Raw genomic sequence first — 27,764 nt, 5'->3', positions numbered from 1 at the left:
AGTTCACTCAGAAATTCTTATAGTGCTAGATCCACATATATAACACATACGCCAGGTATAGATCAAGAACTAATGTTCCTGGGTGCCTGGGTGGCTCAGTTGGTTGAACGCTGCCTTCCGCTCAGGTCATGATCCTGGAGTCAGAGAATTGGGTCCCCCGGCAGGCTCCCTGCTCAGCGGGGAGTCTGCTTCTCCCTCTGACCCTCCCCCCTCTCATGCTCTCTTTCTCTCATTCTCTCTCTCTCTCAAATAAATGAATAAAATCTTAAAAAAAAAAAAAGAATGTAATGTTCCTGACTCATCAAATGAGCAAAAATCCAGAAGGCAATATACACTGGTGGTGAGACTGAGGAGAAATAACCACTCGTTCACTAGTGGTAGAAGCACAAAAGGACACAAGCCTGATGTCAAAACCTATCAAAAATACAGATGAACTTACCTTCTAAGCCAGCAATCCCACTTCTGGGAATCTATTCAACAGGGATCAAGAAAAATGGCCCATAAGCATAGATATTTTCAGACTCTACACTTTCAAAATAATAAAAAAATAGCCAAAGATACCTTATTATAATATCAGAAGACAGAAAAACCATCCACAATCCCCATTCCTTACACTCCAATAATTAAATGTAGCCAGTCTTGGAAAAAGCATGGTCTTATATGCCATACATCAAAAGAAAAACTACATTCAATTTTTAGAACTATTAATTTATAGGCAACGTTTTCTAACTGCTGCTATTTCATACTGTGAGGTAAAAAGTCTGCCCTATATAATGCTGATGTGATCTAGAGAGGAATTGCTCCAAAAATAGTCTCACTGGTGTGGTTTTGGGGACTGTATTGATCACCTCTCTCTGCAGCCCAGCTGTAGAATAGTGCTAACATGAAAATGCTTTATCTATGTAACAAACAAATGATATGGAAAAAATTGTAGCCAATAATTTCATGTGCATTGACTGAATCCTTGGAAAAATCCAAGTAAAGAGCCCGGTGTTAAATCAATCATTTATCCTCTTTTTCTCTGCAGTACATCTCTTCACACATTGCAGACTTTAAAAGTGAAATGTTTGAGAAACTCCTTAAGCACATTTGTCATTGCGCAGATGAATTCCGGGAGGTCATAAAAACGGACATGCGGAGGCAGATGTTTGCTGAACTCTTCCTGCATTGTGACCGTGGGAAGGTAGGATAAGACGCTTAAAGCAGTGCTTCTCAAACTGTTTTTTTGTGAAGAACCAGTTTTTAGGTTGTTGTTGGTGTGGATGGTGCTGTTTTTAATTGTTAATTCATTGTGGATGGACACTCAATGGATATGGATTGCTAGGGGGAAAATGCACATACAACCCACATTTTTAAAAAAGATTCTATTTATTTATTTGAGAGAGAGACAGAGAGAGCATGAACTACCGGTACAAATTTGGATACCACCGTGCTTGGTTGAGACAGAGGGGGGCAGGGGAGAGGGAAAAGGGGAAGCAGACTTCCTGCTGATTGGGTAGCCCAACGTGGGGCTCAGTCCCAGGACCCTGAGATCATGACCTGAGCCAAAGTTAGACTCTCAACTGACTGAGCCACCCAGGTGCCCCCAATCCACATCTTTTATTATCGGATTCCAGTCCGATTTATTATCACTTTCTCTAATTGTTATAAAATTTTCTAGATACTATTCTCAGTTTCTGTACCTTTCTTGTCACAGAGTGGTACCAGCCTGTAGATCACATCTTACATGGCACTGCATTTTACAATGTACATCTTGTCTCTAAGTCTCTTTCCCATTCTTAAGAATGGGTTGCTTAAGACTGTTTTTGCTTACTCTCTTTGCTGGTGGCTTCCTATAGAAAAGAGTTGTTGGGAATAGAAAGCTTACCACATTTTATTATGCTGCTTCTTAAAATAAGAAAAGTTGATATCTAAAAGTATTTCTAAGAATGGTATTTGGAAGGATACAGTATGCCAGGATACCAAATGGATTTATAAGAATAGATACAAGCTTTATTGAAATACATTTGTGGGGCACCTGGGTGGCTCAGTCACTTAAGCATTTGCCTTCAGCTCAGGTCATGATTCCAGGATCCTGGGATCAAGTCCCCCATCGGGCTCCTTACTCAGCAGGGAGTCTGCTTCTCCCTCTGCCTGTGCTCCCCCTGCTTGTGCTCTCTCTCTTTCTGACAAATAAATAAAATCTTTAAAAAAATACATTTGTTTATGAACTTTATATTTGTTTGTATCCCCATGTTCCAGAAAAGATTTAAGGAAGCTTATGAAATTAGATAAAATGCAACAAAGGAACATAAAGATAAAAAGTAGGATGAAAGAAGAAAAAATGAGAAGATACTAAATGAAGCTGGGAACAAAGCCCAAATTGCATACTATAATGACCTAAATATTTGTTCTGGGTCATCTACAAGTTTGAATCTAAGCTAGGTTCCTAGCAGTGAACATGAAAAGGGAAACATAACTAAATACTCTATTGACAATGTTTGTGAGATAAATATAAACTGGTATTGAGAAGAAGTACAAATATTGAATCACCCTTGGCAGCAAGGAATAAGTCCCGCTTGAGTGGTGAATGATTCTTTAAAGGTACTGTTGGATTGGATTTGAAAATTTTTGCATCCATGCTCATCAGAGATATTGGCCCATAGTTCTCTTTTTGTAGTGGAGTCTATCTGGTTTTGGTATCAGGGTAATCATGGCCTCCGAATGGATTTGGAAGTTTTCCTTCTTCTTTCTTTATTTCTTTCTTTTTTCCTTTCTTTCTTTTTCTTTCTTTCTTTCTTTCTTTCTTTCTTTCTTTCTTTCTTTCTTTCTTTCTTCTTTTTTCTTTCTTTCTTTCTTTCTTTCTTTCTTTCTTTCTTTCTTTCTTTCTTTCTTTCTTTTCTTTCTTTCTTTCTTTCTTTCTTTCTTTCTTTCTTTCTTTCTTTCTTTCTTTCTTTCTTTCTTTCTTTTTTTCCTTCTTTCCTTCTTTCCTTTTTTCAATAGTTTGAGAAGAATAGGTATTAACTCTTCTTTAAATGTTTGGTAGAATTCCCCCATGAAGCCATCTGGCCCTGGACTTTTGTTTTTTGGGAGATTTTTGATTACTGATTCAATTTCTTTGCTGGTTATCAGTCTGTTCAAGTTTTCTATTTTTTCCTATTTCAATTTTGGTAGTGTATATGTTTCTAGGAATTTATCATTTCTTCCAGATTGTCCAATTTGTTGGCATATAGTTTTTCATAATATTCTCTTATGATTGCTTGTATTTCTGTGGTGTTGGTTGTTAGTTCTCCTCTCTCATTTGTGATTTTATTTATTTGGATCCTTTCTCTTTTTGATAAGTCTAGCTAGGGTTTATTTTATTAATTTTTTCAAAGAACTAGCTCCTGGTTTCACTGATCTGTTCTATTGTTTTTTTAGTTTCTATATTAGCTATTTCTGCTATAAGCTGTATTATTTCCCTTCTTCTGCTGGCTTTAGGCTTCATTTGTTGTTCTTTTTCTAGCTTCTTTAGGTGTAAGTTTAGGTTATTTGAGATTTTTCTTGCTTCTTGAAGTAGGCCTGATACAACCACTCTGGAAAGCAGTATGGAGTTTCCTCAAAAAGATAAAATTAGAACTACCCTACCATCCAGCAATTGCAGTACTAGGTATTTACCCAAAGAATACAAAAATACTAATTTAAAGGGATACATGCACTCCAATGTTTATAGCACCATTATCAACAATAGCCAAATTATGGAAAGAGCCCAAATATGCACCAATTGATGAATGGATAAAGAAGATGTGGTATATATACATACATATATATATATATATATATAGAGAGAGAGAGAGAGAGAGAGAGAGAGAGAATTTACTATTAAGTATCACTCAACCATAAAAAAGAATGAAATCTTGCCATTTGCAACAACGTATATGGAGCTAGAGAGTATTATGCTAAGCGAAATAAGTCAGTCAGAGAAAGACAAATACCATATGATTTCACTCATATGTAGAAATTAAGAAACAAAACAAATGAACATGGGGGAAAACGAGGCAAACCAAGAAACAGGCTCTTTTAAAAAATTTTTAATTTAAATTTTAGTTAACATACAGTGCAATATTGGTTTCTGGAGTAGAATTCAGTGATTCTACAACACCCAGGCACCCCAGACTCTTAATTATAGAGAACAAACGGATGGTTACCAGAGGGAAGGTGGGTAGGGGGATGGGTTAAGGAGGGCATTTGTTTTGATAAGCACCAGATGTTGTATATAGGTGTTGAATCACTTAATTCTACACCTGAAAATAATATTTTTTTAAAGATTTTTATTTATTTATTGAGAGAGAGAGAATGACAGAGAGAGAGCATGAGAGGGAGGAGGGTCAGAGGGAGAAACAGACTCCCTGCTGAGCAGGGAGTCTGATGCGGGACCCGATCCTGGGACTCCAGGATCATGACCTGAGCTGAAGGCAGTCACTCAATGAACTGAGCCACCCAGGTGCCCTACACCTGAAAATAATATTATACTGTATGTTAACTAACTGGAATTGAATAAAATCTTTAAAAAAAAAAAAAAAAAGAAGTTCAGGGGCACCTGGGTGGCTCAGTTGGTTAAGTGTCTGACTCTTGATTTCAGCCCAGGTCATGATCTCAAAATTGTGAGACTGAGACCCACGCTGGGCTCTGCACCAAGTGTGGAGCCTGCTTGAGATTCTCTCTCTCCCTTTCCCTCTCTCCCCTCCCCCCTCCCTCTCCAAAAAGAAAAAGAAGAAGTACAGAAATTTGGGATTCAAAGTATAGTCAAGAGTTTCTCCTGGAAGTACTCATTTAAAGGGTCCCATGCAATGAAGTGAACATCCTTTATAATGGTCTTATAATAAATGAAACAATGGCTTTCTTAGGTCACTTTCTTATAACCACCTTAAGTATAAGCAAATGACACTACATAAGACTACAATTCAGAAAAAGCAAATATTTTTGAGAGAGAGAGAGTACAGCAGAGGGAGAGAGAGAATCTTTAGCAGGCTCCCGACCCAGTGCGGAGCCCTGCATGAAGCTTGATCTCATGGCCCTGAGATCATGACCTGAGCTGAAATGAAGAATTGGTTGCTTAACTGACTGAGCCACCCAGGCACCCCCGAAAAAGCAATTCTTAAAGGAGCCAATATATTGTAGTCTAGGTTTTCAGATCCCTGCCAATTTGGTTTAAGTAAGGAATATATTTTATAAAATCTGAAATGTCTATGCATCTTTCAGGCAATCCTCCTTGAATATTGCTTTTTTTTTTAACAGAACTTATAATAATAAATATTGGGTGACATGGGGGTTGAGATTTTTCTCCCTGGTAAATGCCTGGAGAACAACTATTTTTTCTTGGCCACTGTAATTCCAATTTATGTGCCATAACAAACATAGTGGGATAATATTTAGAGGAGTTGGCTGTGGTTTGCTTGTGCTCTTTTATTTTCTTCTCAGCATTCAAACAGTATTTATGTGCTGATCTTGGAGGGGAAGTAGATACAGTCTAGAATAAAGAAGTTAATTGAGTTTCTGAATGTTTTTAACCAGTAGCTGAAAGAAGAGTTCAAAAAAGAGTTCAACTGAAAATGCCGAGCTCTTCATATGTGGAATTTAAGAAACAAAACGGATCATAGGGGAAGAAAGGAAAAAATAAAACAAGACAAAATCAGAGAGGGAGACAAACCATAAGAGACTCTTAATCATAGGAAACAAACTGAGGGTTGCTGAAGGGGAGGGGGGTGGGAGTGGGGTAACTGGGTGATGGACATTAAGGAGGGCACTGGGTATTATATAAGACTGATGAATCACTGAACTCTACCTCTGAAACTAATATATTATATGTTAATTAATTGAATTTAAATAAAAAAATAGAAGCTATTTGAACTTTTTTGGCCAAATATATAAATGATTCTTCTTGTGGGCATGGAAAATTAAATGCATTGAATATGTAGCATGCCAATATTCATGATATGGATTAAAATGTAAAAACGACATATAAACTATTTTTACTTTTAGTCTTTAGTGAAAAGTCTTAAATTATATTTGGATGCACTGGAATTCATTTAGATTCCCTACATCTGATAATTGGTAATTTCAGTCTCCAGGAGCTAAATATATATTTTAAAAAAAAAGAAAAAATGCTGAGCTCTTGAAAAAGAGAGGGGCACCTGGGTGGCTCAGTTGGTTAAACGTCTTCCTTTGGCTCAGGTCATGATCTCAGGGTCCTGGGATTGAGCCCTGCATCATGCTCCATGCTCAGTGGGGAGTCTGTTTCTCCCTCTCCCTCTGCCCCTACCCCCGCTTGTGCACACACTCTCTCTCAAATAAAAAAATAAGATCTTTTTTTAAATGTTTTTTTAAAGATTTTATTTATTTGAGAGAGAGAGTGTGTGTGCACGAGAGGAGAGGGAGGGGGAAGAGCAGAGGGAGAGGGAGAAGCATTCTCCGCACTGAGCAGGAAGCCCAACTGGGAGAGCCCAGGATCATGACCTGAACCAAAGGCAGATTCTTAACCAATTGAGCCACCCAGGTGCCCCTATATAAATAAAATCCTTAAAAAAAGAAAGGAGAAACATAGAGTAAGGAAGAATGTAAAACATGACATCAAAGCACATTTTCTATCATGGAAATTGTGAGCAGCTGATAGGAGGAGGTTGGAGGAGATGTGACTAGGGCTTGGAGGTTGTCTGGGTCCCTAAGTTAGCATCTAATCCCCTACCCCTGGGGCCCAATCAGGATTAGAGGCTAAAGGCAACATTATAGACACTCTTGAAATTCCAGGTAGGTTGAGGAGAAATTTAAGAACATCAGGGCTTATGCTTTATTTCCTGGGTGTATCTCAGAGACTGCAAACTTGGTAGAGAAGTCTTGAATTCAACATGGTATGAAAGAGAAATGGTATCCACTGCAGAAAGAAAGTCTTAGTGGATGGTCCTGAGGGTAGTCCCACTCCTGTGGCTAGAGGAAAGGTGATGAGTGATCCTAAATACATGTGGGAAGGGGCGTGGGTATGCAGAGAAGATGGCAGCAAAAGTTCTGGGAGTATCCCCAGGAAGACACCCAGGGTCGGGACAAGGAGAACCATGGGCATAAGCAGCAAACATCAAAACAAAGCTTCCAAATGCGGGGTGCCTGGGTGGCTCAGTCGGTTAAGCATCTGCCTTCAGCTCAGGTTGTGATCCCAGGGTCCTTCAGCTCAGGTCATGTTCCCAGGGTCCTGGGATCGAGCCCTGTGTTGGGCTCCCTGCCCAGCAGGGAGCCGGCTTCTCCCTCTCCCTCTGCTGTTACCCCTGCTTGTGCTCTCTCCCTCTCTCTGTCAAATAAATAAATAAAATCTTAAAAAAATAAAAAAAGAAAGCTTCCAAATGATTCAGTGTGATGAATGCCATATGGTCAGAGTTAACAAGTACTATGGTGACACTGTACTAACTTTCTTTACGGTATTAGTAGGACACTATATAAAGCCCCAAAGAAAAATGTGCAAAGGATATGAACAATTAATGGAATCACTATGTACTCAACAGATGAGCAAAAATATTTTAAAATAATAATATCTATTACTGGTAAGGATAGCAGAAAAGTATTTTTTCAAATATTCCTGGTGAAAATTTAATACTCACAGTATCTTTGTAAAGCAATCTGGCTATATCAGCTTAAATAAGAAATGCATCCTTCAACCATACCTGAAATTTTCATCCAAAGAAATAAAAGCACTAGTAAATAAAAAACACATGTACAAGGATGATTTCTGTGGTATTGTTTATACATGAAAAAAAAGAGAGAGAGAGAGAAAGAAAGAGATTAAGGGAATAGTTATCTGTGGGGAAATGTTTAAAAAAATGATGGTACATCTACATCTTGGAATATCATGCAGCATTTATAAAATTGAATACATCTGTACCAGTTGACTTAGAGGAGTTTTTATGCATTATTACTGAGTGGAAAAAGTAAAATATGGAGAAACATGTAATATAATCCCATTTTTGTAAAGCAAATAACAAAAGCTATATAGATAGATAGATAGATATACATAGGTACACGTATTTGTATACCTACAGCTACACGAGCCTAGAGAAATGTTCATAACAAAACATGTGGTCAACTGAAATGAGGCTCAGAATCCACCATTCAGAGTGGTCCTTAAAGACTTCTGAAGGCAGAGTGCTTTCTCAGAGATATTTATTCAACTCAAGTTTTTAGAATTAGCTAGATAGCATGAAAAGTCAATAGTAGTTCTTGGAGCATTCTATTTAAAAAAATCAGCAGGAGATTTGCTTTGTTGAATGAGGAACAATGATCTTCTAAGTGTTAACCAGGATCAGAAATTCACTGTTCATGTTTCACCACCAACTAGGTTCATGTTTCAACCAACCATGTCTCAAATAGAACTCCTAGAGATTTAAAAAAAAAAAAAGATGAAATTAAAACTACTACATGGGATTAGTATCAGATTAGACACTGCGGAAGAAAAATGAGTAAGCATGAGGACACAGCAATAGACACTATCCAAACTGAAGGGGGAGGTGGGTATCTGAGTAGTTATAAAAGTCCTTTATTTTCATTTAAAATTTTATTTAAATGACAATTTACTCTTTGAAGCAAACCTATGACAGTTTATTAGTTTATATCATGTAGAAGTGAAACATATGACAATAGTAAAAATAATGGGTGGGAGAAAATAAAAGTAAGTTTCTTACATTAGGTGTGAAGTATATATTATTATTTAAGGTAGACTGTGGTAATTTAAAGTTGCATAATGTTAGACCTAGAACAATTACTAGGAAAAAAAGAGATATAACTATTAAGCCCCAATTGTGCAGATAAATGGAATATTAAAATGTAATTGAAAGAAGGCAGGAAAAGAAGCAAAAACAAAGAAAAAAATGGAACAAATAGCAAAATTCTATATTTAAAGCCAACCATAATGCTAATTACATTAAATGTCCAGTCAAAAGCCAGAGATTGTTGAGCTAGATAAAAATGCAAGAACCAGGAGAGAGCTTGGGAAGATGGTGGAGTAGGAGGACCATGAGCTCACCCCATTCCACATTTACAACTAGATATCATCCACATCTAAATCAGTAAACCATAGAGTGATACAAAGACTGGCAGAACAAACTCCACAATAAATATAGAGAAGAAGGTGCATCTGAAAGGTTAGGAAGGTCAGAAAGGTGGACGGAGGTTGCTGGTAGGTGGGAAGGAGCTGTGTGCATGGAGAGGGCAGAGAAATGGGCCCTCACACCAGGGTCTCACACAGGGAAGACTAATCCCCCAAGATTTGACTTTAAAAAAACCAGAAGGACCGAATTCTGTGAGTTTGTAAAACCAGTGGGACTTGGAGCCTGGAGCTTTAAAAGTCCTCTGACTTAGCACAGGGAAAGCTGGGAGTGTGAGTGATAGCTGGCTTGCCACCCTTAAAGAGACAGCAGCCTGCTCAGAGAGGCCAAAAAAAAGGCAGCTTGCACAATGCCAGGGCAAAGGGGAGATAGAACTGTTCATACTGATTTCGCAGCATGTTGGGGAGCTTCTTTGAAAATGAGGGAGCTGGCAGGCACTATTTTCCTCCTCCATCCCCCCAGCATAAACACAGAGCTAAGTGGGAGGCAGCACTGCACAGACACTTTTAGCCTAAACCCAGGGCTCAAGGCTAATCACAGTCACCAGGTGCACAGCTGCCACTAAGGGCCTCCAGCCACTTTTGCCCACTGAGCTCAGACATCACCACAAGCTGCACCCAGCCTCACATCCCCAGCTGCCCCATCGTGCAGCCCCCAGCCACGGCAACACTTTCGGGGATCTGGCATAGGACTAGTGGCCCAATGCAAATTTTGCTAACACCACTGCCCTGCTCCCAAGTTCCCTGGCAGGCATGCCCCCTCAGAGCTGGCCTGCCTGGGTCCCACTAACACCACAGAGAGCAAGCACAGCCCACAAGAGGCAAAGAGTCAGTGCAGATGACTGCATTGAAAGGAAAAGTGACTCAGACACAACAGTAGGGCATAAACAACATACATAGGATACTCTCCTGAAGTGCCAGGTTTTGGTGAACAGGGAATACTGCACTGCAGGGCACTCCAGGACCATCTCTTCATAAAGTCACTACTTTCAAGAGCAGAAGACATGGCTGACTTTCTTAACACACAGAAACAGACACAGAGAGGCAGAAAAAATGAGAAGACAGAGAAATTTGTCCCAAATGAAAGAATAGGACAAGACCACAGCCAGAGATACATGCCTGATAGAGAATTTAAAGCAATGATCATAATGATACTCAACTGGATTTGAGAAAAGAGTAGAAGACATGAGTGAGACCCTTAACACAGAGATAAGGAATAACATAGCAGAGATAAAGGGCTGAATAAATGAAATGAGAAACATGCTTGATGGAATGAATTGCAGGATGGAAAAAGCAGAGGAATGGATTAGTGACTTAGAATACAGTATTGTAAAGTAATAAAGCTGGACAAAAGAGAAAAAAAAGAATTACACAAAATGAGAATAGACTTAGGGAACTCAGTGACTCCATCAAACATAATAACATTCGTATTATAAGAGTCCCAGAAGACTAAAAGAGAGAAAAGGGGACAGAGAATTTATTTGAAGAGCTGCCTGGGTGGATCAGTCATTAAGCATCTGCCTTCGGCTCAGGTCATAATTCCAGGGTCCTGGGATCAAGCCCTGCATCAGGCTCCCTGCTCCGCGGGAAGCCTGTTTCTCCCTCTCCCACTCCCCCTGCTTGTGTTTCCTCTCTCACTGTGTCTCTCTCTGTCAAATAAATAAAATCTTAAAAAAAAAAAAGAAAGAAAATTTATTTTAAGAAATGATACCTGAAAACTGTCCTGATCTGGGAAAGGAAAGAGATAATCAGATTCATGAGGCACAGAGAACTCCCTTCAAAATCAACAAAAGCAGACCCACACCAAGACGTATTGTAATTAAATTTGCAATATATAGTGATAAAGCAAAAATCTTAAAAGCAGCAAGATAAAAGAAGTCAATAACTTACAAGGGAAAGCCCATACGGCTAGCAGGAGATTTTTCAACAGAAATTTTGCAAGTCAGAAGAAAGTAGCATAATTATTCAAAGTGCTGAATGAGAAATGTCTGCAGCCAAGAATACTCTATCCAGCGGCACCTGGGTGGCTCAGTCGGTTAAGCATCTGCCTTTGGCTCAAGTCATGATCCTAGGGTCCTGGGATTGAGCCCCATGTCAGGCTCCCTACTCAGTGGGAAGCCTGCTTTCCCTCTTCCTATGCCCCTCCCCCCAACTTGTGCTCTCCCTATTGCTCTCCCTCTCTCTCAAATAAATAAAGTCTAAAAAATTAAATCTAAAAAAAAAAAAAGAATATCCAACAAGGCTACCATTCAGAATAGTAGGAGAGATTAAGAAAAGCTATATGATCATCTGACAAAATTCAACACCATTCATCATTTAAAAAACAAAACCAAAAAACCTCTCAGCAAATAGAAATAGAATTTCTTCAACCTAATAAAGAGCATCTATGAAAAACCTGTAGTTATACTTGATGGTGAAAATTTTAATGATTTCCTCCTTATATCAGGGACAAGGCAAGGATATCCACTTTTATTTAACACAGTACTGGAAGTAGTAGCCAATGAAATAAGGCATGAAAAGAAAAAGAAAATTTTCTTTATTCAGGAATTTCATGATCTCCTATGTATAAAATCCTAAGGAATCTTTCTTTTTAAGATTTTATTTATTTATTTGAGAAAGAGAACATGCACAAGTGGGGGAAGGGGCAGAGGGAGAGGGAAAAACAAACTCCCTGCTGAGTGTGGAGCCTGATACGGGGTTTGAACCCAGGACCCTGCGATCATGACCTGAGCTGAAGTCCAATGCTTAAATGACTGAGCCACCCAGGTGCACCAATCCTAAGGAATCTTTAAAAATAAAAGTTGAATTCACTAGAACATATACGTGATTTAGTAAGGCTAAGTCTATCGCTTCCTTTTCATTTTTTTAAAAGATTTTATTTATTTATTTTAGAGAGAGAGCACAAGCGGGGAGAAAGGTATGGGGAAAGGGAGAGTTTCAAGCAGATTCCACACTGAGCCTGGAGCCCAATGCAGTGCTCAGTTTCACAGCCCATATGTTTATAGCAGCATTATTTACAACAGCCAAATTATGGAAGCAACCCAAGTATCCATTGATAGATGAATGGATAAAGAGGAGGTGGTATATATATAGAGAGAGAATGGAATATTACTCAACCATTAAAAGAAATGAAATATTACCATGCCTCTTGGAAAATAGAGGGACCTTAAGACTTGGAATGTTTACATTTGGATGGAAGCTAAGACTTGAGCTACAAATCTCTCTAAGCCTCCCTTGGCAGCAGAAGCAATCCCTTCTCTCCTACTTGAGAATATTAGCTTTTCTTTCCTTAGAGTCCCTATGATAACTTCACTTAAGGCAATTAGTTTGCAGGGGTATGTCTATTTTCCTTAAGGTCCACTTGTACAACATTCATTGCCTTTAGACCCAAAACTGGGGTCAGATCTCAGCATGTCCCATCAGGACAGTCAAATCTGTACTGAGAAGTTATTGTTGGTACTCCAAAAGAATAGCAAGTTTTTGCTCATTCATAGCAGCAAAAACCTGGAGGATATGTGTGGGGATTATTTATAAAACTTTTATTATTTTAAAAGATTTTATTTATTTATTTGACAGAGAGAAACACAATGAGAGAGGGAACTCAAGCAGGGGGAGTGTGAGAGGGAGAAGCAGGCTCCACAGGAGCCCGATGCAGGGCTCAATTCCAGGACCCTGTGATCATGACTTGAGCCGAAGGCAGACACTTAATGACTGAGCCACCCAGAAGCCGCTGTTTATAAAACTTTTAGACTAAGAAGGATGAATATAAGTTTGGGTTGGCTCAAACTTGTCAATATTGTTGTACTTAGAAGATTTACTTAGCAGTAATATTTTGAGTATATGGGAATGGTTTTAACAGTTTCCATGGTAGGTAAATTGAAACCTTGACCCAAATATGGCCTACATTCAATGAGATTGAGATGCCAAAATCTTCTTGGCATACTATAGAGGAAGAAATCCAAAGGCTAAGTTTCCTAAAGTTGACTTCTCTTATGTAGCCTGCCTATTATGAACCTTTACCATATCCTCCCAGAAGGCCCAGATGACACTTTCTTGAGAAATGCATTAATGAGGGGAGCATTAGCGTCTCTAAAAAGCTGTTTGGTAGCTGTCCTCTGTAGGCTGAAGATGATGATAGTAGACACTGCCATTGAAATTATGGGATTCTAGAGTGATAGAAGACAGTGTTTAACTGTCAGAGACAAGGTCTACTGGTCAAAGTCTGTGCTTATAGATATCATAGATAAATGGTATTTTGACTCAATGCCCAAGATCAAAGTCCATAATATAATGGGCTCATTTTGTCTAGGACTCACACTATGGTTATTTACCTACTTACTGAATGTATAATTGGAATTACCACAATGAACAGCAAGAACTAGAGTGGCTATCTGAAAATTTTGACCCACATGGATTTTCTGTGGTGATAACGGTTTCCTTAGAGGTTAAATACATAGGATGTCTACCAAATTATCACTAAAGTTATTTACAGAAAAGCTCTAACTATGGGGCCAGAAACATGAGTTGAGACACCTCAATGGAGAATCTTGACTTCTTATCCAGTTTCCAGACAATTTACACACCCAGAATTCTTTGATTTAGAACAGGAGCCTGGCTCTCTTGAGGAAGAATCCTCAAGACTGCCTCAAGCATATACAGTAGATCTTACTCCAAGTGTTCCTCAAAAGACCTATAGCCATTTACTAGGGTGGAAAACATTGGAAAGAGGGAAATATCCCAGACTTTCTGAGATTACCAGACACTGACTCCAAGTTAATACTAATCCCTAGAATCTCAAAATGCTCCAGTGGACCACTGATTAAAATTAGAGTTTATGGCTATCAGGTGATAAATGCTATTTTGGTCTCCCAATTAATCTGTGTCTTTAGCTATTTTTATTTCTGGTTCCTGAATGTATAATTGGAATAGACATCTTCAGCAACTGGCAGGATTCTCACAAATTGGAGGCTGAAGGCTATCATGGTAGGAAGGACCAAATAGAAACTCCTGAACTTTCTCTGCCTGCCAGAATGGTAAAAATAAACAAACAAACAAACCCAAAACAATTCCACAGAAATTAGACATTAAAATATATGATGTGAAGGATTCAGAAGAAGTAACATTATCACATTCTTGTCTGATTCTCCTCTTTTGCCTATGCAGAAGAGAGATCTTAAAGAATGTTTGTAGGTTACTATGATTCCATTTGCAGTTGTTCTTCACCATGTAGAATCTTTATTGAACCAAACTGACACAGCCCCCTCACTCACAACTATTGGATTGTCAAATACTATTTTCTCCAGAGCAGTTTACAAGGATGAACAGAAGTTTGACTTCACCTGTCAGCACTATACTTTTATGCCTCACCATAGAAGTAAGACAGCCCTCCTTCTTTCTATTATAATCTAGTATGCAGACATCTCACAGAATATCAGATCTACTACCTTGATAATTTCCATCATGGCGATTGGACCTGCTGAGCATGAAGAAGCATTAGATGCCTTGGTACCACCCATATGTGTCAGAGGGTAAAAGATAAAAACCATGTAAAATCAGGGTTTACTACCTTGGTAAAAGTTTTAGCAGTCTGGCAGTCTGAAGCATGACAGAATATCTCAAATACGAGACAAATGTGCCACCTGCCACAAAGAAAGAGGCACAATGCTCATTGGACCTTTTTACATTCTTTTTTTTTTAAAGATTTTATTTATTTGAGAGAATGAGATAGAGAGAGAGCATGAGAGGGGGGAGGGTCAGAGGGAGAAGCAGACTCCCCACTGAGCAGGGAGCCCGACGTGGGACTCGATCCTGGGACTCCAGGATCATGACCTGAGCTGAAGGCAGTCGCTTAACCAACTGAGCCACCCAGGCGCCCAGACCATCTTACGTCCTAGGAACAACCTTTACTCTCATGTGCTGCTGCTGCTCTTCTACATTTATTGAGCTATCAGCTGCGAGAGTAAGTCCCAGAGCAAGAAAAGGTTTTGTAGACTTTGTAGGCTGCAGCACAAAAACTCTCCTTTACCTTATACCTTATCACCTAGATGACCCTACAGTATTTGAAGTGTCTGGGGCAAATTGGAATGTTATGGCAAGTTGTCATAGAAGAATTACAGTATAGGTTCCTTGAGTTATGGAGCAAAATCATGCCTTCTACTAATGTTTTTTTTTCTCCTTTGAAAAACAGCTCCTGCGTGTGATTATACTGTGATAAAAACCATTTGCTTATTGTCTGTATACTTTTCTGAATGTATGCTGTATTTTTAAAAAGATTTCCTTTTTAAAAACTCTATGGAAATGAAGGTCCAAATATAGCAAAAACAGTTATAAAAAGAAGAACAAGTTCGGGAGGATTTCCCTGTGTTTTTTTTAAAAATATTTTATTTATTTATTTAGACAGAGAGAGGAATCATGAGCAGAGAGAGAGGGAGAGAATCCACTGAGCATGGAGCTGGTCATGGGGCTCGATTCCATGACCCTGAGATCATGACCTGAGCAGAAATCAAGAGTCAGGCGCTTAACCAACTGAGCCACCCAGGCACCCCAATTTCCCTGATTTTTTAAAAATAAAGCTATATTAACAGAATATTGGGCCTGGCATCAGATTTATGAGTATGTGAGAACTTAGTGCATAGCATAGGTAGCAAATAATTCGGTGAGAAGAGACTAATCAATAAATGCTAAGTTAGGACAATTGGGAAAAAATTAAAATTAGGTTTGAGCCTCAATAATGAGCAAAAATAAGTTCTATCTAATCAAAGACCTGGATGTAGAAAACAAAATTATAAAAGTTTTAGAAGCACATATAGAGCATGACTTTTGACCTTGGTATAGGTAATATTTCTTAAAGAATACCTCAATAAGCACAAACCATACAAGAAATAATCGATACATTTGGCTACCTCAAAATTAAAAACATTGATACAGCTAAACTCACCAAAAGTTAAGTTAAAAAATAAGAGATTTGGGGCACCTGGGTGGCTCAGTCGGTTAAGCGTCTGTCTTCGGCTCAGGTCATGATCCCAGGGTCCTGGGATCGAGCCCCGCGTCGGGCTCCCTGCTCAGCGGGAAGCCAGCTTCTCCCTCTCTCACTCCCCCTGCTTGTGTTCCCTCTCTCGCTATGTCTCTCTCTGTCAAATAAGTAAATAAAATCTTTTAAAAAAATAAGAGATTAAACTGGGAAATTGTATTTCCTATATAGATAACAGAATGATCATTATCAAAACTTTACAAATTAATAAGAAAGAGACAACTCTTCACAACTGAAGAAAGGAAAAGGACATAAAAAAGCCTCCCATAGATGAGGAAACACAAATACGTAGTAAACATATGAAAATATATTTAATCTCACTAATAATCAGGGAAATGCAAATTAAAATAACTAGATACCATTTTCAACCCGTCAGATTGGGAAAAATCATGAACTCTAATAATATCAAGTATTGGCATGGATATGGAGAAATGATATTCTCATTCAATAATAGTGAGAAGTAAATTGGTATAGGTATTTTTGGAGCAATTTGGCAATAACTACTAAAGCTGAAAATACTCATAGTAGAGATGCCTGAGTGGCTCAGTCGGTTAGGCATCTGCCTTTGCTCAGGTCATGACCCCAGGGTCCTGGGATCAAGCCCCATATCGGGCTCCTTGCTCAGCAGGGAGCCTGCTTCTCCCTCTGCCTGATGCTCCCCCTGCTTGTGCTCTCTCTCTCTGATAAATAAATAAAACCTTAAATGATATACTGTATGCTGGCTAACTGAACATAATAAAAAAAATGCTCATAGTATACAATCCATTAATTAACACTTTTAATTATTACCCTAAGGAAATATTTATACATGTATGCAAGGAATGTGTATAAGCATATCCACTGCAGCATTATTTTGGTATCTAAATACTGGAAATAATCTAAATGCCCATCAATAAAGGAACTTTTAAAAAAATTACAGTGTTTTTGGGGCACCTGGGTGGCTCAGTTGGTTAAGCGGCCAACTCTTGTTTGAGGTCATGATCTCAGGGTCCTAGGACTATGCTCCACACTGGGCGGGAAGTCTGCTTGAGGATTCTCTCTCCCTCTCCCTTTGCCCCTACCCCCTCAAATAAATAAATAAATCTAAAAAAAAATTTTTTAAATTACAGTGTTTTCATATTATAGAATACCATACAGCAGCTAAAAGGAATAAAATATATTTCTTTACATATATGAATTCATCTCAATGTTGAGTAAATAAAAGCAATTTTAAGAAGTACATATGTACTATGATATCAATTATATGTTTTTAAAGTACATACACAAAATATTTTATTTATTTATTTATTTGAGAGAGAGAGAATGAGAGACAGAGAGCACGAGAGGGAAGAGGGTCAGAGGGAGAAGCAGACTCCCCGCTGAGCAGGGAGCCCGATGCGGGACTCGATCCCGGGACTCCAGGATCATGACCTGAGCCGAAGGCAGTCGCTTAACCAACTGAGCCACCCAGGCGCCCAGTATATACACAAAATATTAACAACAATCATTTATGGGTGTTGGGAACACAAGTGTTAGTTTTATAATTTTCTCTATTTTTCTGTAAATTGTTTCTCAAAAATGATGCAAAAAAGAACAAGTAGGGAGTGGTTAAGCGTTTCAAGTGCCATACTCAGGTCTAATTAGATAAAAACTGAGCATTATACATTGGATTTAGCCAGTAACTATTACTAAGTCAGTAACTTAACTAAGCATCTATTAAGTGCAAGGTAAGTAACTATTAAGTCACTGACTATTATTAAGCATCTATTAAGTGCAAGGTATTTTGACTTGTCACAGCATGGGGAAGTAGAGTATAAGCCTAAAGACAAGACACAGCTTTCATGATTTTGACTCTGCAGCTTTTATTTACATAATGATGGTAGTGGTGGTGATGATAAAAGCTTCAATAAACCATATTCATTTACATAAAAATCTCAAATCTCCTGTATCAACTAATGGCAAACTTTCTGCTTAGATAGGGTTTTTGGATCGGCAGAGGACATTGGCCTTGCTGGAAACATTCTATGACCAAAGTTCAAAAATGCTTAGAAGTTTGCTGCGAAACCCAAGACAATGTAAGTGCCATTCAGAGGAAGAATGCTCAAGCTAGAATGACATAATATACTCATATGATAAAAGTCATTGTATTCCCATGGAATCCCTTCACATGATATCTCCCTTAGATCATGATAGCTAATCTAACTGTTCATTCCCCACAAAATTCACTCTTCATCACCACTAGATGTATTTTTTCCCTTTAAATTTTTTATTATTATGTTAATCACCATACATTACATCATTAGTTTTTGATGTAGTGTTCCATGATTCATTGTTTGTGCATAACTCCCAGTGCTCCACGCAGAACGTGCCCTCTTTAATACCCATCACCAGGCTAACCCATGCCCCCACCCCGCTCCCCTCTAGAACCCTCAGTTTGTTTTTCAGAGTCTATCATCTCTCATGGTTCGTCTCCCCCTCCGATTTCCCCCCCTCATTCTTCTCCTCCTGCTATCTTCTTCTTTTTTTTTTCTTAACATATATTGCATTATTTGTTTCAGAGGTACGGATCTGTGATTCAACAGTCTTGCACAATTCACAGTGCTCACCATAGCACATATCCTCCCCCATGTCTATCACCCAACCACCCCATCCCTCCCACCCCACTCCAGCAACCCTCAGTTTGTTTCCTCAGATTAAGAATTCCTCATATCAGTGAGGTCATATGATACATGTCTTTCTCTGATTGACTTATTTCACTCAGCATAACACCCTCCAGTTCCATCCACGTCGTTGCAAATGGCAAGATCTCATTCCTTTTGATGGCTGCATAATATTCCATTGTGTATATATACCACATCTTCTTTATCTATTCATCTGTCGATGGACATCTTGGCTCTTTCCACAGTTTGGCTATTGTGGACATTGCTGGTATAAACATCGGGGTGCACATACCCCTTCGGATCCCTACATTTGTATCTTTGTGGTAAATACCCAGTAGTGCAATTGCTGGATCATATGGTAGCTCTATTTTCAACTTTTTGAGGAACCTCCATACTGTTTTCCAGAGTGGTACAACTAGATGTATTTTTAACTGTAGTCCAGTACTAAAAGTTGTCAAGTTAGAACTCAATTTTAAGTTCATTCAAATGAAGAGGTGCTTGAGTGGCAATCTGAATGTTTTGGAAATTAAGTTGGTAATTCTAAAACTGGTAATTCCAGTTTTAATGTCCAACTTAGAATTCTAAAATTTCTAAGAAAAATGTTTCCTTCTCCCAAGCATTTTTACTTGTCCACCTTTACTGAAATTATATAGTAAAATATCTTTTTTATATTACTACCAAAACGGATGATTATGGGGGTTTTTTTGAGAGGGAGAAAGGGGGGGGAAGGGAGAAGGAGAGAGAGAATCTTAAGCCGGCTCCACGCCCAGCACAGAGCCTGATGTGGCACTTGATCTCATAACCCTGAGATCATGAACTGAGCTGAAATCAAGAGCCGGATGTTTAACCAACTGAGCCACCAGAATGCCCCATTTTTATTTTTTAAAAAGAAAGCCTTTGAATGGATGGGTTTCCCAAAGAATGTCAATAATTTAGTTCTGTGTGAAAATAGTTGGATACTTAAAAATCTATGGGTGATATAGAGTAGTCCTGGACACCAGAGTTGTTTTGTTATTGTTGTTGTTTTATTGTTTGAGTGGGATTCTGGTGAATGCCATCCAATCTTTCCCTAGAATTCTGAACCAGGTGTTCACATAAGTTGTGGAGGAAAAGAATTGAGGAATGAAGAAGAAAGAAAGGGAGAGAATAAGGAAGGGGGAGAAAATGAATATTAGGAAAACATAGCCCAGTGAATGATAGAGATTTGCTTTTATTTTGATACTGTAGATATTTAAAAGGTATTTGAGGTAGAAGACATGTGTTCTCTTCCTCATCCCTATGCTATGCTTGTTGTTGGAGGACCAGAAATAGAGGATAAATTCTATTGTCTTGGCAGTCTAAGCAACTCCCCAAGTAGAAAAGGAAGAATCATGCTCATTTCCAAAACCACACCTATTAGGAAGGGGTAATTTCTAACGTACGGTAGTGAACATCTTTTATGTTCCCTTGAATAACTTTTTTGCTTTTATTGTGTTGTAGGTAAAGGTAACTGTTATTTATTTAAAGCAATAGGCCTATGTTAAATTGCTGTGATCAACACTGCATTGCATTAATTTACTAGCTCTGATTCTTCATTATAACATCAATTGTTTAGGGAAATATTTTTTTTTCTGCACTAGGGCCATTCATTGAATTTGAAGAGATAGACTTGCCTGAGTTCTGGGGAGACATGGATAATCAGAAACATATTTATGAAGACTTTGACAAAGTGCTCTTAGAGATGAATGCATTACTTTCTGAAAAACATGCTAGCAAAACCCAAAGCAAATTGTTAGAAACTCCAGAAGATCAACATAAACATGATGAACATAATGAATCAACACTGCCAGAAGAGCAGAGAGAGATGACTTCAGAACAAGAACCAAACAGAATTTCAACTGAAGAACAAGAACAAGACGGAGAGTCAACTGGAGAAAAAGAACTATACAGAGAATCAGTAACAGAACAAGAAACTCACACAGGGTCAACTCCAGAACAAGGATCAAGTAGAGAGTTAATAATAGAACAAAGACCACGTGGTGACTCAGTCATAGAACAAGGGCTACCACAAAGCGTGTCATCTTCAGAACAAGGAGTCAACATGGAATCAACTACAGAACAAGGACTCTACAGAGAATCAATATCAGCACAAGGACAACATAATGGGTCAACAGCAGAACAAGGATCACACAGAGAGTCAGTAACAGGAAGCGCACACAAAGGGCCAATTGCAAAACGAGGATCACACAGAGAGTCAGTAGCAGAACAAGGACCACACAGAAGGCCAGTTGCAGAACAAGGATCACACAGAGAGTCAGTAGCAGAACAAGGATCACACAAAGGGTCAATAGCAGAACAAGGATCACACAGAAGGTCAGTTGCAGAACAAGGATCACACAGAAGGTCAGTTGCAGAACAAGAATCACACAGAAGGTCAGTTGCAGAACAAGGATCACACAAAGGGTCAACTGTAGAACAAGGATCACACAAAGGGTCAACTGCAGAACAAGAACCATCCAGAGAGATAATTCCAGAAAAACAACAGGATTCAACTTTACAATCAGAAAGAGGTAGTATCTTCAGAGAAAGTAAAATATCTAGGGAGGCTACTTCCTATGAGTACACTGAAATCTCCCCACGGGAAGAGAAGACTCAGGAGCAAATATATGAAGAGGAACTATTTGTGAGTCCTGAACTGCAAGAGGAAGTCCCGACGTCAAGAAGAAAAGATCATCTTTCAGGTAGTAACGCAGTTCACCTATGACATCAGCTTCATGTTTGTGGAGTGATTGTTTAAGTCTTTTCAGAAAATACTCTTTCCAATTAGGATCTTTTCTGGCATACCAGATCATTCAAACCTTGGATATTTTGCTATGCAACATGTGTCTAGGCCTTGAACAATCAATTAAATACAAACCAGAATGTTTCTATTGTCAATTTACCTAGAATTCCTTTTGCATGGGAAGCCCATTCACAAGGAAGCAATCTGGTAATATTACACATAGAAAATTTCACTGGACTCCTGAAAAGGCAGTAGAAGCCCTTTCATTTTTTTTTGTTTTGTTTTGTTTTTTAAAATTTTATTTATTTATTTGAGAGAGAGAGAAAGTGGGAAGAGGAGCAGAGGAACAGACAAGCAGACTCTGTGCTGAGCACAGAGCCCAATGCGGGGCCCAGTCCCAAGACCCTGAGATCATGACCTGAGCCAAAAACAAGAGTTGGCCGATTAACCGACTGAGCCACCCAGGGGCCCTAGAAGCCTTTTCATTTTAAATGTGGTGGTGTCTAATATTAGAAGCCACTTTTTAAAATGTCTTTTATTTCAACTATAAACTGGATCTTGCATTTTTCAGTTATATAAGATATGTGTTCTAGAAGAGTTTCTGAAAGTTATATTTAAGACAGAAAACACTCTGCATGACAAATATTTATTCTGCAGACTTTTCCTCTGAATTGCCTATGCCAACGTATGCCCTTTTGTTGAAAGATTCGAACTTCTTAGAAAGCCAGTCTCAATACCACTTAAGACCTCAGTTAGGCATATTTTTAAAGTTCTGCTCTTTAATTTTAAAGTCTCACAGTCCCAAAGAAAATCCTTATTCAAAACTCCTAAAACATGAGTAACCTGTGTTCTAGATTCTACATTATCAGTAACTAAATTGAAATATCACATTTTTTCAGCATTATGTTTGGTTCTCCATAAAATAGGGTTATTAATTTTTGGCTCTCCTTACATAGTAGGGATGCAGCTAGGAAAATTGTGAAGTTACTATTCAATCAGATGTTATTAGTAAGGACTTAATTTTGTTAAGTGTAACAGTGATCCAAAATGACAGTGTCTTAAAAAAAACATAAACAAAAACAAAACAAAATAGCAATGTCTAAACAACATAGGAGTTTCTTTCCTTTTGATATAAGTTAAAACTTATATGACAGCTCAGTCCCATGAACTCAGCAGTGGCTCAAGTTCTATCTTGTGTCTCCTCTAACCACATAGTCCTGGATGGCTCACTACCGTGTCCATATTCTGACCAAAAGGTTAGGAGAAAAAAGAAGGGGTAGGCATTACATCACTTGCCCACACATCACATTGGTCAGAATTTAGGCATTTAGTGACATCTAGCTGTGACAGAGGCTAGGAAATGTAGCCCTCAGATTGAGTGGCCAAATTTGGGTACAACAAATATCTTTTGTCATAGAGCTGCTCTCAACAACTAAAGTTATTAAGTGATATCATTGTGGTTGAATGTGACACAACATAGATGGGAAATAACCTGATAGAACGTTTTTGGTGTTCTATATGCAAGGCATTTTTCTCATTCATTAACTTAGGAATATATCATAGAATATATAAAGTCCAATTTATAGGCATTTTCTTTTTTTTCTTTCAAGTTTTTATTTAAATTCTAGTTCATTATAGCCACTTTCTTTTGTACCTTTTAGAAACTACAAAAAAGAAAAGTCAGAAAGATCCAGCCTGTGAAAAGTCCCAAGAAATAGAAGGAAAGTCATGGTCAGGTGACTCATTTAATCCTCCTTTCATTTATACTCTAGAACAAAAAAACATTATGAAAGTGAAATTAAATTGTCTATGTTATGGAATGTGTATTTTGTAGGTGAACTTTTGACTTGTAACTGGAAGATGAATTGTATCAAATGTGAAGATGAGGAACAAGCAAACTTACTCCTTGGTAACTCCAGGTTCACAGGTACATGTTAGCCACCAAACTAGGAAGACTAGATGGCAGTCCAATTGATGAATTTAATTTACTATGGTACCCCATGATAAAAACTGAACTTAGCCAAGACACAATGGCAGGGTGATCCTTGCATTATTTTGTCCCTGAGCTGATGGATCTAAACATAGACAAGATGAATGGTTTTGGTGGTAGTGTACATGTAGCCATGTGCTATTGAGGGATGCTTTTCTGCTTTAAAACATATGCATTAGTATACAATTTGTTTTTACCATTACATGGCCCTACAACCGCTTTGAAGCTATGATCCAGGTATACAAAGGGAATGAGATATCAGATATTAGAACTCAATAGAAATCAATCCAGCGATTCCTCTCCCTGGTAGTTCCATAACTCAACATGTGAGACAGGTTTGAAATCTGTCTTGTTTTTAAAGACTTATAAAGTAAGACTGATTTAACAGAGAGAGCAAACAGTAGCTTTTAGCTCTCAGATAAACCATGTATTTAACAATGATTGTTCCAACAAGTACTCATATTTTACTGCAGTGCTATTTTATCATTTTATCTTCCACCAACAAGTAGTAGAACTAATTATATTAAGATTATTTTCTTCCTCTCTGCAGATTTTTTTCTCATTTAAGCCTGGGTCAAATAACAAACTTTCTATCCTCAAAATATTTTGGTAAAAATGCACGGCATCGGTCAAGCTCCTGCGGCCTACTAGTTCGTGTTCTTCCTCTCCTGGTCTTACTTCTTTCTTTTCTTTCTTTTTTTTTTAAAGATTTGATTTATTTACTTAACAGAGAGAGAGAACACAAGTAGGCAGAGTGGCAGGCAGAGAGAGAGGGAGAAGCAGTCTCCCCGCTGAGCAGGGAGCCGGATGCAGGCTCGATCCCAGGATCCTGGGATCATGACCTGAGCCAAAGGCAGACGCTTAACCAACTGAGCCACCCAGGCGCCCCTAGTCTTACTTCTTTATTTCAGTTTTGCTTTACCATTTTAAAAAACTGCATGGGTGATTATTTTTAGGTCATGTCAAATCTCACATGGAAGGCATGAGGGCAGGAATGATTGAATCGGAGAATAAATCAAACATGTCACTGGGCTGATATTTTATGAAATATGCTTCATATTATAAGACTGAGATTCAAGATAAATATATTAGTCAAGACTCTTTGGGGGAGAGGTTGCTGTAGTATTTATAGATTTATTTAACTGTCAAATCCAGACCACAGCTGGCTTCAGGCACAAATGAATCCAAGGGCTCAATAACAGCAATGAGACACTGTCTCTGCCTCTCAGCCCTGTTCCTCTCTGTGTAACTTTCAGTTTTAGGTTGTTTTCTCCATGTTGCGATAGAGATGTCCGTCAGAGTATTGCTAAGCCTATAGCCTATGTTCAGGAATCAGAATGCTAAAAGAGTGATTCTTCCCCAGTAGTTCCCCAAAAAGTTCTGGGGCTCATTCTCATTGGCATATAGTGGATCACATTGCTGTCATATGGGAATCATTGGCCAGACCTATATCACATTGTCTTGTAGCAAAGGTGGGGGATGCTCAGCACCACCTGATTCATCTAAATCTATAAAGAACTTACTGAACTCAATACCCAAAAAACAAATAATCCAGTTAAGAAATGGGCAGAAGACATGAATAGACATTTTTCCAAAGAAGACATACAGATGGCCAACAGACACAGGAAAAGATGCTCAACATCACTCCTCATGAGGGAAATACAAATCAAAACTACAATGAGATATCACCTCACACCTGTCAGAATGGCTACAATTAACAACACAGGAAACAACAGGTATTGGCGAGGATACAGAGGGGAACCCTCTTACACTGTTGGTGGGAATGCAAACTGGTGCAGCCACTGTGGAGAACAGTATGGAGGTTCCTCAAAAAATTAAAAATAGAGCTACCCTACAACCCAGCAATTGCACTACCAGGTATTTACCCAAAGGATACAAAAATAATAATTCAAAGGGATACATGCACCCCAATGTTTATAGCAGCATTAGCAACAATAGCCAAATTATGGAAAGAGCCCAACTGTCCATCGATTGATGAATGGATAAGGAAGATGTAGTGTAGGGGTGCCTGGGTGGCTTAGTAGGTTAAGTGTCCTGAGATAGAGCCCCGCATCTGGCTCCACGCTCAGCGGGGAGTGTGTTTGTCTCTCTGCCTCTCCCTCTGCCCCTCTCCCACTTGAGTTTTCTCTCTCTCTCTCTCTCTCTCTCTCTCTCTCTCAAATAAATAAGATCTTTTTTAAAAAAGAAAAGAAGATGTAATATATATTACATATAATATATAAAGTATATATAATGGAATATTACTCAGTCATAAAAAAAAGAATGAAATCTTGTCCTTTGCAACAAAGTGAATGGAGCTAGAGTATATTACACTAAGTGAAAAAGTCAGAGAAAGACAAATATCATATGATTTCATTCATATGTGGAATTCAAGAAACAAACAAGCAGAGGAGAAAAAATAAGACAGAGAGAGAGAGAAATAGACTCTATAATTATAGAGAACAAACTGATGGTTACCAGGGCAGAGATGGGAGGTGGGGGGAATGGGTTAAGCAGGTGATGGGGATTAAAGAGCGCACTTGTTGTGATGAGCACAGGGTGGTGTATGGAAGTATTGAATCACTATATTGTACACCTGAAACTAATATCACACTGTATGTTAACTAACTGGAATTTAAATAAAAACTTGAAACATAAAAAATTAACATAAAAGAATAAGATGATAAATTAGATCTCATCAATAAAACTTTTGTTTCTTAAAACATGTCCTTAAGGAGTGCATATATAAGCCACAGATATGGAAAAAATACTTGAAATATTTGCAAAATTTATATCTGACAAAGGACTGCTATCCAGAAAATATTAAGATCTTCAACAACTCAAAAATAAAAATATAAACAACATAATATAAATTAGCAGAACATGTTAATAGATGCTTCACAAATCAAACACATAAGAATGAGCAATGAACACATGAAAAAGTGTGCAATGTCATTAGTCATCATGAAAAAAGATTAACATTACAATGAGAAACCACTACATATGAACCGAATGGCTGAAATGAAAAAGACTGACAACACTGACTCTTGGCAAGATTGTGGAGAAACTGGAACTCTTCATGATTGTTGGTGGGAGTTTAAAATGTTACAATTACTTCAGAAAATATCTGTGTGTTGTAAAACCAAACACATATTTACCCATGATCCAGATATTCCAATCCCAGTTATTTATCCAATAGAGTTAAAAGTATGTTTACAACAACAACAGCAAAACATATATAAGAATATGTAAACCAGGTACATTTATAATAGCCTGAACTTTCTGGAAACATTCCAGGTACCTATCAGTAAGAGAATAAATAAAAAATTGTGATATATTTATAAATCAAATATTACTCAGCCATAAAAATGAACTATTGGTACATGTGAAATGAAAATAAAAATATAAGCTGACAGTGGAGAAGAGATGTTTTCCTCATGAAGGGAGCGTGGGTTTCTGACAGGAAAAAAAGTAGCAGATGTTTATTACAATAAGTACTTGTATATTTTCTCTAAGCTTTAAGAAATTGTTCACTTTACTGTTGTTGTATGTTTCCTGCTTAATAGACCTACACTCAATTATCAGAAATATTCAGTCTTACAAGGAAGTAAAAGGTAGAAGTGCTTTCACTGGAGTTTCCTTAAATCTGCTTCAGTTTGTGCAACTTCTGGAGACATTTGTTGGTGAAGATGCCCCGTTGAGTGTCAGTGAGACGCTCACATCCTTTTTTAAGCGGGGCTATGTTGAAACAAAAGAAGAGAAAATAAGTGGCTTAGAACAGGTGAGTAATATTATTTATCAATAAAACAGGGAGGAGTCACTATTATTAATAAATCTCTCAACCTCAGTTGCTCCTAATGTGGCCCTTTAAAAATGTATAACCAAGGGGACCCTGGTGGCCAGTTGGTTGAGCATCTGACTCTTGATCTCAACTCAGGTCTTGATCTCAGGGTCATGAGTTCAAGCCCTGCATTGGGCTCCACAAGGAGCGTGAAGTCTACTTAAAAAAGAAAGTTCCTTAAAAAAAGGTTTATAACCAAACTTATTGCTTTATTTCAATGAGCATAGCCATTAAGTATTTTATTTTATTGTCAAATGTTCTGAGATCACACTCCAGAGAATTCATTCCCCTAATAATGACATGATTGCTGGTGGCAGGAGATGGTTTATTGTACAGCTTTCTTTTTCCTCCTCTGAAGCTTGAAGAGCTGATTCTGAGGAGTAGAAATGTGTATGTGCAA

At 38.2% G+C, this 27,764-nt stretch overlaps 1 protein-coding gene across 4 annotated transcripts in view; it reads left to right on the top strand.

Moving 5' to 3' along the window:
• Nucleotides 1-27,764, top strand: part of EFCAB5 (EF-hand calcium binding domain 5) — a 162,862-nt gene that overhangs the window by 82,464 nt on the left and 52,634 nt on the right. For all 4 annotated transcript variants that reach the window (XM_073879335.1, XM_073879334.1, XM_073879336.1 and 1 more), the window contains 6 exons: nucleotides 1,028-1,183; nucleotides 18,088-18,187; nucleotides 20,392-21,492; nucleotides 23,195-23,269; nucleotides 23,368-23,460; nucleotides 27,090-27,304. In XM_073879335.1, coding sequence (XP_073735436.1) covers nucleotides 1,028-1,183; nucleotides 18,088-18,187; nucleotides 20,392-21,492; nucleotides 23,195-23,269; nucleotides 23,368-23,460; nucleotides 27,090-27,304 — 1,740 coding nt within the window. The remainder of the gene's footprint in view (nucleotides 1-1,027; nucleotides 1,184-18,087; nucleotides 18,188-20,391; nucleotides 21,493-23,194; nucleotides 23,270-23,367; nucleotides 23,461-27,089; nucleotides 27,305-27,764) is intronic.

This window comes from Callorhinus ursinus, unplaced genomic scaffold, assembly GCF_003265705.2.
Source record: "Callorhinus ursinus isolate GAN/ISIS: 27379988/994484 unplaced genomic scaffold, GSC_fseal_2.0 scaffold34, whole genome shotgun sequence".
In the NCBI taxonomy this organism is placed as follows: domain Eukaryota; kingdom Metazoa; phylum Chordata; class Mammalia; order Carnivora; family Otariidae; genus Callorhinus; species Callorhinus ursinus.
The sequence above is the reverse complement of the archived record's forward strand: the minus strand, read 5'-3'. Positions and strand labels throughout refer to the sequence as shown.